We start from the raw sequence: 9634 nt of genomic DNA, 5'->3' as shown, positions 1-9634 counted from the left end.
CAGTGAACACACACACCGTGAACACACACCCGGAGCAGTGGGCCAAAAAAGTAAACCAGAGGGATCATAACTGATATGAATGTGTAAGTGACTGCATTTTCTCTGACCTGATGAAACGCAGCAGGATGCTGCTGACTGTTTTGGCTGCCTTGACGATGGGGGTCTGGGGTTCGTTAAATGTTCGAGCGTTGTGTTCAATGTAACGCACCTCCCACATAAGTGCTGAGATCCGCCTACACATACAGGGACATGTGAGAGAACTCCAACACTTGTAATTGTGAATGCCTAGAGAAATGGGGCACTCATTTTTGTCTGATGCTGCTGTGGTCAGTGGGCTAAAGGACAGTGTGTACCTGTAGAAACGGTGCACTAATCTTGTTCTGATGGTGCCGATGTCAGTGAGATAGGCCACAACAGTGCAGTACAGCGAATATTCCCTCAAATCTACAGGGCAGGAGAATGCCTTTGCCACATCTGTAAAACACACAAGAGTAAAATTAAGAAAGGAACATGATTTATTATAAAAAAAAATTGTCATAGGTAAACAATGTTGAGGTCTACAGGTTCCCGGGTCGGCTATTATAATCCAAATGGGCAAACAGTCTAGATTATTATGCAAGTTGACTCGAGATACAAAAACTGCAAAGTCGCATTTGTCATCCGTCACCGTGACAGTGGTGAAACTGGAATAATGAGTGGATTACGCTTTTCAATTGGCAAGAGAGGAATAACATGGATGGAACTTTCTTGGCAAGGAGGATTGTGTGCATCACAGTCAGGTACAAGGGAGAAGGTTGGTTCAGCGTAGCACATTTATGGGTCTCTTCGGGTTCGGGTATTTTTTGGACCCGTGTAGACCTCTAAAACAATGCACTTATTTGTCCATAGCAAGGTTAAATCAGTAAAGTATCAAATCACTAAAGCATTAAATCAGCATTAATATACACTACCGTTCAAAGTTTGGGGACAGTTGGATTTTTGTTTTAAAGAATTTATTACTTTTATTTAGCAAGGATGCATTAAATTGCTCAAAAGTGACTGTAAAGGCATTTTTAAAGGGAAAAGATTTCTATTTCAAATAAATGCAGTTCTTTTGTGCTTTCTGTTCATCAAAGAATCCTTATATATCGGGGTTTCTACAAAAACAAAACAATTGCTTTCAACAATAATATTAAGCAGCACAAATTCAGTACATTAGAAACATTTCTGAAGAACCATGTGACGTGTGACAAAATTCAGCTTTTTCCTGCCATTACAGGAATGAATTACAACAAAATTTATTTTAAATTGAAATGGTTCACAATATTGTTCTGACTATTTTTTATTAAATTAATGCAACAATGGTGTATTACCTATATTAACACAGTGAAGGTAATGCCAATCATTTAAAAAGCTTTATTTTATACTCACTTTTGTTTTCATTTTCTGAATGTATGCAATTAGACACCTGAAGCACAATTCACCTAATTTGCATGTTTGTTCAGTTCATTGCTTGCAAATTATTTCATTATTACTGACTTTCGTCTATGTACATAATTACCCGAAGAAAAATAAAATAATTTTATCCTTAAATTCATTAATAATCATTGAACATTTTCAATAAAGGCTTTCAGCAGTGAACTAGTTTTGCTGTGGTATTAAAATTGCTTTGAGAGTAATGGAATTTCATTGTACTGGTATCTTGCAACTGACACCTAGAAGAAATAGAAACTAATAGTTTTAGGTGGTTTGTGTGCATTTGTCATACCGAGCGTTAGCAGCTGATCTATGGCAGTAATGACTCTCTCACACTCGTCCTCATTTACAAACTCATATTGATAAACAAAAACTATCCTAATATGTATTTAAAATGCATTCAGTATTTAGTATTTATTATGCTATTCCAATACCAATAGGAAATAAATAAAATACATAAACAAAAATCTAACACAACGTGCTTGTGTTTTTGTGAGTATAAGCGTACATACTTCAAGCTAAAGGATTCGTTGGTCATTTTCCCTGAGGTGGGGTCCAGGAGGGCCAGTTTGAGGCAGCACAGAGTGGGCGGCCCGACTTCATATTTAATACCCACTACCTTTACAGACTCCTGATCCTAAGAGAACACACAGACAACATACTTTCATGTTCCTGTTGGTCTGGATGCAGAATGGCTCAACCACTGTGATGCAGACTGAATTATGCCTAATAACAAATGGGAATGGTGATGAGACAGGAAATAATCCCCTTACCCTGAGGTTCAGGCGGTTCCAGGGGTGTTTCTGAGGGTTGATGCTGTAGGCTTTGGCACGACACACGGCTCGGACATATGCTTGATGACCCTGACGGAAATATATCAACTACGGAAGGACAAAGAAAGAGAAATGACTAAAGAAAGTTGTCTATGTATGATGCAGATCCTTGTTCTTACTTTTGGTCATTTAGTGTGCGTCTACATTTAATGAAAGGACTCACCTCATCTCCCATTTGAGGTACAAAGGGTGATCGTCTTGGAATTGTCTCCATGATCCAAGATGGGGGCAACAATTCCTCTAAATCTCCAGCAGGCACAGACTAAACACACACACACACACATTAGCATAGAAGAGAAAATATGGATGGATGGATGTTACATGGATGCTCACCCGCTGTTTAGTCTGTTTAGGTTTCTTTTTAGTCCGTTTACTCGTTCTCTCAGCCTCTCCTTCTCCCTGCCCCAACATAAAAACAACTGCGGAGCACGCCACGGAGGCAGCCATCAGCGTCGGCGCCATCACGCCAAGCACATTAGTGCCGCTTTAACACATTTGCTGAATTTGGGCTCAGCCCAAACGGAACAGTCCAGAATTCGCAGGCTGTGCTCTGATAAACTTGAGGAATTTTCTGTGTGCCAGGTAGATACTTATGTGAAAGTAAGCGTCCTTCAGATCTACTGATGTAAACCAGTCTCCAGGAAGAATAACACTGTAACTGTATAATGCTTTTATTGTGGGCATTTTGAATGTATAATTTCTGAGGTGTTTGTTGAGGTTCCGCAAATCCAGAATGAGACATAGACCACCCCCTCATTTGGGAATGACAGAGTACCAGGAGTAAAAGCCGTGCTGGCTGTCCTCCAGTGGCATAACCCGAATTGCTCTTTTGCTCAATAAAGAGGTTATTTCTTCCTCTAAAATCTGAGCCAACTCCCCTTTTCTGCTGTTAACATTAACACACTGTTGAAGAGTGGAGGTTTTACAGCAAACTGCAGACGATTAACCCTGATTTATTGTGGATAAAACCCGAGGGTGAGCAGCGGACCACTGCAGCTCTCGCTCACTGATGGCGTGGCGGAGCTGGGGGTTGCAGCTCTGATTTGGACGTTTTGGTGTGTATTTTTGTTTTTATTTTCACACACATCGTTGCCCTTGGCAGGATGCACAGGGAACATTTTTACCTTGAACAGTTTAGTGGCCACCCTTCACGAGGATCTACTAAGGATGGCTTCCAAATAGGATCTTCACGGGAAATAGAATGAGAATGAGGTAGGGAGCGTTAGCAGCGATATATATGAGGGATGCGGGACTTGAGAGTGAGTAAATAATGACAATTTAAATTTTTGGATGAACTATCCCTTTAATGACAAGTGGCACCATATCATCTAATCTACTGTGCATCTGTTTCTCTTAACGGTTTACTTTTACTTTGTCAAAAACACACAGGGTTTACATATAAACACAGTTGGTTATGTTTAGTCTTAGCGCAATCAGATGCAAAAGATAACTAAGACCATTAATCAGGTGCTGTTTGACAGGCTTTTTAGTGTGCGCGTGCTTCAAGTGTATGCATTCAGAAAAGGTGCATGACAGAACAGCACGTGAATTAAATGTTTAACCAGCCAGTCTTTAAACCACATACAAATAATGTACTTTTGTGATTGTGAATAAGTGTAGTGTCCCATGAGTGTAACTCTACCAATGAGTTAACATTTGATGTGAATGTATGCGGCGTTGTACAGGATATTGAGATGGAGGCGCCAGTATTGCAACTGATAGAATGTACCACTGTAGCACGATACTATGATATTTCTTCAAAAGCAGATCGTAGAGACATTTTAATCATCCACAATCAAAAATCGTCATATCGCACACTCCTGGACAGATGTGGTTTAATTGCTGCTTCCAGTACTGGTTACACCCGAGGCGATTCCCATAGTGAGACACCAAACAAAAGTTTGAAAGATAATTATTATTATTTATTTTTTTTATTAGCGTGCCCAATATCTATAATTTAATGTCTAATATTGGTCTAAATAGAATTCTTGTTGTTATACCCATGTAATTTCATATGGAGTCAAGACTACCAGCTTAATTTAAGTTGCAAAACAATTAAAGCTTTATTTGAACTTTAAGCTAGTATTAGATCAAAATCAGAACGCTTTACATGCATTATTCATATTTTTTATGTTGTGAAATATTGTAATTGGAGACTGAACCTGGAGCTACTGTCATTCTCCCACTGAGCTTCACCATCAGATGACACATCACTGTTCTCATTCTGTTCCTCCTCCTGCTAGGTGCACACATTCAGAAACATCATTCAATATTTAATTTAGCATTTCAAAACAAGCACAAATATATAGTTAAAAATAATAATTCACTTTACAGCCTGAAAGAGATGTGCAGGGTTTGAGGCTGAACACACACACACACTGCATTCTTACCTCTGCTTCACTGTCGGACTCTGCCACACTTTCCTCGTTATGAGTGTACGAAAGCACACTTGTGCTGCGTCTCCTTTCTCGAGTTGAGCGGGTCTGATACGTGTGTCTCCTCTGCTGAGGTTTTCGCTGAGGCCTCCGTAACATGCGAACACTGTCACCCACTGGCTCACTCTGCAGATAGAGGGAGAAAGTGAGGTTCAGTTTTTTCCGTGGTCTGATTCTCACTTCATCTTTATGTGTCTGCAAACATGTGTAAAAAAAACCTCACTCCTGTTGTGGGTGCTGATTTTTTCTTCTTTTCAATTTTGTAGAAAGACCGCTCCACCTCTCCTTTAGCACGCCTACTGTCCTCCATCACTCTAAATATGCACAAATACATCAACACGGACAGTTTAGTGTAGTTAAAAGGAAACAATGGACACTTAAAAGGGGAATTCTAGTTTAAATATCTGGTGGTTAAATATCTGGCTGGTACACAAAAGGTTAAAACATTGCCACTGTGTTCACCATTGGTCATATATATTTTTAAAAAACTACACAAGCTTAAATACTTTAGACAAGTGTTTCTCAACCAGGGACAAGATAAAACCAAAACCTGGATACCTTACGGTAGTCTAATTTATAGACTTGGAAAAGTCATGTTAATCAATAAAATCTTATAATTCCATGGGCAGTTTGATAATGAATATACATTTCTAGCAATGCCAAGATTTACAAAATATATATATATATATATATATATATAAAATTGGGTAGAAAATGGGGGGGGGAAAAATTATTTCTCTAGTAAATCACAAAAAACAGGAGAAGAATTGTATATGGAGAACATTGTTGAGGATAATGGGGAGCCTCAGAGTCAGAAAGATTGAGAAACACTGTTTTAGACCACGATGAGCTATTTTGTCATTTAACAATATATTTCTGGTTTTTGGTAGCAATGTTGCTCAACCAGTTATTTCTTCTTTTTTATTTGCAAACTGTTCAATTGCCATACTTGTACCTGAATATGCCAGACTGGACTTCATTAACCACCACGCGGCGGCTCCATGCCAGCAGGTCTCTCTCTGTGGCGATCTGACTGCGGGGGGCATTGTTGTGCATCTGCCGTACACCCTCAACTTGTCCACTACGTCGCAGCCCAACGTTAGGGGGTGACAGAGGACCAACTGCCACCTCAGCATCTACTGGGCAACAGCTTTAAATGTCACAACCTCTAAACTGTCAACTTTTATATAAGTGACCTTTAAGCCAACAGATGTCTTAAATGCAAAATTATTTTAATATAATAAAGAGAAACAATATATTATACAATACGCATTTTGCCCCCTTCAATGTGTAATAATTGTACCATTAGAAAATAATGATCCAGCATCATTGAAAGTGCTATAAAACATTTTGACAGGTCAACTGTGGGTTGTTCTCACCTGTAGGATTTCCTGAGTTGAGTCTCTGCTCATCTTGCTGGTGCTGGAGCTCCCTAATCAGGTCATCCAATGGGCTTTCTTCCTGAGATTCGTCTGTAGTCTGCTGGCCAATCACCTGCTCAACCACTTCGCCATCACCTAAAAACATTAAAAGTCTCTCTCAACAAAATAATTTAGATGGAAGCCTAGACTAGTTCTGTAATAAAAGGACGACTACATGACATGACTGTAATTTTTTTTATATATTTAACATAAGCCATGTGATATGCACAGGACACACTGAGGTTGTCACGTTAGTATTTCACAGGAAATAAATTTATGCCAAAGAGGTTGTCCTATTGAGCAGTCAGACAAATGACAAGCAGTAACATTTCTAGCGCTGTTGCTAGTAAACAAGTATTTTGGCTTGAAGACTACATGTCATAATTTTTATTTAACTACAAATTTATATAAAGTTTTTAAAATTAAAATGTATTTTTGCTCTAGCATTGACATTGGTATCAAGAATGACATTTCATTGGTATACTACTGACTGCTGAAATCGTGTTACCACAACAATCACAGCAGCTACTGGGCTCCAGACTGCGACTTTAAAATGGTCGCATTTGCAACCAAAAATATTCATTTGTGAGTGCTATTTTGGCAGAGATCGCCACTGGCGACTATATAAATGTAAATCTAAATGTGCATCTAATGCCTTTTTTCCTGCTTGTTTTGCGATGACGTGTTTTGTTATGTTGATGTAATAAACTGAGATGATGTGAATCAAAGTTTGAGTGGAAAAAAGACTTTCAAACGGTCCTCATCTCTACTGAACATCAGCATTGACAGCACACCTGCTAAAAGCAGCTCCAGCTGTGGCAGCATGCGAGATCAAAATGACGGAGACATGCGAAGTAACCCTGATAGCATACGTACATCAAGGAGACGTCTATTTGACGTCTGCATTTACATCTGCAAGACATATTTTTTTAGTGTATGCTCATCTGGAATACGTCTATAGGACGTTTTCTATTAGATGTCAAATAGACATCTTTGCCTTTAAGATGTTTATGATTTAGAATGTATGTAAAACTGACGTCTGAAAGATGTCTATCAAATGTCTGTACACAGCAGATGCTTTCCAGATGAAGCGATCTTTAACAGACGCCTTGCAGACGTATGTGTGCTATCTGGGAAAAGTGCTGAAAAGCAGTCTATTCCGTGAAACAACTTGAGCAAACTACAACAGGTAAAGCTGTCAGCTGTGTGGACATTAACAATATTGTTAACAAATTTTATTTAGAATCAATACTAATATGGGTTCTTGTTATCAAGATCTTTAGTCTATAAGCTGTGTTCTGTTAATGCGTTAACTTCATATTATTTGTAGTACACTTGCCGTCCAATAATCGCAATAAGCTTTGTGCTCCATTTCCTTAAAATAAACAAAGTATCAGCTTTAAAATTCTGCTAAATTCATAAATTATAAACAAAAAATACCACTTTGGCGCTCATAAATGCAGCATGAGCTATCGATTTAGCGTCTCATTTCAAGCGGCATGTGAACCCATCATATCTTTCCCTTTACTACTATAGTACGAAATAAACATGAATGGACATAAAAAGGTATATTATAAGATCCAGTACAACTTACTGAAATCAGGGTTCGTACACATTTTTACCAATATATTTCCATGACTTTTCCATGACTTTTGAGAAAATATTCATGACCTAAATGTTCCATTATTTTACAATAAGAATAAAAATCTGTTCAAATTATCATAGCATATGTTAACTAAAATGAATGACTATTAATGCTACTCGTTTGCTTTCTTGTTTTAGTAATAAGTACAAGCTGCAACTGCGCCAGACCTTACTGCACATTTCACATATTACATCAGGCCATTTTGGTGTCATTTTGTGTGTATTTTTGATGCTTAAATGCAACAAGCTGCGCTTTAGAGCCCTGCATTTCAGCCCCAACTCATTTATGGCTTCAGACACGGGCCAGGCATCAGGCTTGCTTCCTCCTTATTTTTATATTTTAGATATCCATCAATTATTATGGTGATGACAAAGATTTGCCGCACTGGTGGAAACAGCACGAGACCGTGCTACCGCGACTGTCAAGAGCGGCTCGGACGGTGTTTAGTGTCCAGCAGCAGCGAGTGCTGGAAGAGTTCCATGTTAAAGCGCACGCAGAGCTTGCCGCAAAACGGCAGCAAGTAATTACCATGATGAAATAGAATATTCACAGGGTTTCGGTTCATTTTTGTGAAGCCTTCCTGCTCAAGACCGAGACAGCAGAAAAATCCGTGTATCATTCGATCATTCGGTTTTTGATTTAATATTGAAAGTAGAAAAATTAGAAAACGGCTCCTTTTTAGTTTTTTCGTATCTTTTTCCAAAAATTGAAAAAAAGAGAATTCATCTTAAATTTTAATTTTTTGCTCAGGGGTAGAAAAATGAATTAACAGCTTGAATATTTGATTTCTACACGTGGGCGGGAATTAAACGCCCCTTTCTGCTGATTGGTCAGCCGAAGATCAAACCGTGCCGTCATCAGTTCTTCTGCAGTATCATGCAGCAGAATAATAGTCCTCCACTGCTGCAGTTGTATGGATTAATTACCCATTTTATTGCAACTACATTTCATATTTTTCTCATCAAACAGACTAATGAATAGCTCGACACAACTCGTACCGGGGCAGAGACTAGACAGGTCTTTCTTCTGTGTAGACCAGCGGTTCTTAAAGTGATAGGGGGTCCGAGAAATAATTTGCTATAGCCTAAAGTATTTCCAGACTGTAAAGTTCTTTTTTTTTATCATGATACATAGGCCTACTGTGATTTATTCCAAAGTGACTTATATGATGCATTTAACGTCAAATAATCTAAATGAAGCCTTTTAAAAGACAAGTATTCCCTGTGGTTCATGTTTGTGGCATGCGCCGGAAAGATGCTCAAGGAGACCGAGACGCGCTAAAGCAGCGCATTCTGTTGTTCTCTTTATTTTTCAAAGGCATTTTGTAGTTATTTTGAACGTAACGTTACACAAATAAAAATATACATTTTACCATATGACTATAAATGACAGAGTATAAAGTTATTTCCCCTCGATGGGGAAAAAATCCAAGTGACCATCAATCAGTACTCAATATTAATTTAAACATTAATATATGTTTTAAATATGACTGCTGCTCATTTCCTGTGCACTTCAATACTGGTCTGCGCTTGACTGTAGTCGCGTCTGTCTGCTTATTGAGTTTATTTAACCCATCGCAATTTATTGGAACTGTGTGAACTAGAGTGACTACTCACCTTAATGTTGTTCTAAAGGCTTATTACTTAATAACACAATGTCCTGCTCGCATTTGCCAATTTAATGCCAGAGAATGGTGACTTTAGGTTTTGTTCGTTTTGTTTTTTTTAAGCGGATGCATATCTGTCGTAAAATAATCCTATGCATCTCGTGGCGTATATTCCAAACGTTATACTGTGGGTTTGGTGAGAAACAAACCGAAATGGCAAGTTATTATATTTTATGAAA

General features: G+C 38.4%; 1 protein-coding gene across 1 annotated transcript in view; it reads right to left on the bottom strand.

The window, feature by feature from the left end:
- Nucleotides 1-9634, bottom strand: part of brwd3 (bromodomain and WD repeat domain containing 3) — a 37418-nt gene that overhangs the window by 17492 nt on the left and 10292 nt on the right. The window contains exons 18-30 of the mRNA XM_016250676.1: nt 6103-6240; nt 5679-5859; nt 4947-5037; nt 4679-4849; nt 4451-4527; nt 3370-3382; nt 2622-2687; nt 2452-2550; nt 2229-2336; nt 1968-2092; nt 1675-1694; nt 354-474; nt 108-233 (exon numbers count right to left, since the gene is read on the bottom strand). Of these exons, the coding sequence (XP_016106162.1) occupies nt 108-233; nt 354-474; nt 1675-1694; nt 1968-2092; nt 2229-2336; nt 2452-2550; nt 2622-2687; nt 3370-3382; nt 4451-4527; nt 4679-4849; nt 4947-5037; nt 5679-5859; nt 6103-6240 (1336 nt within the window). The remainder of the gene's footprint in view (nt 1-107; nt 234-353; nt 475-1674; nt 1695-1967; nt 2093-2228; nt 2337-2451; nt 2551-2621; nt 2688-3369; nt 3383-4450; nt 4528-4678; nt 4850-4946; nt 5038-5678; nt 5860-6102; nt 6241-9634) is intronic.

Source organism: Sinocyclocheilus grahami, unplaced genomic scaffold, assembly GCF_001515645.1.
Source record: "Sinocyclocheilus grahami isolate Dianchi unplaced genomic scaffold, SAMN03320097.WGS_v1.1 scaffold1001.1, whole genome shotgun sequence".
Lineage (NCBI taxonomy): Eukaryota > Metazoa > Chordata > Actinopteri > Cypriniformes > Cyprinidae > Sinocyclocheilus > Sinocyclocheilus grahami.
Note: the sequence above shows the minus strand (reverse complement) of the source record. Positions and strands in the feature narration are given on the sequence as shown.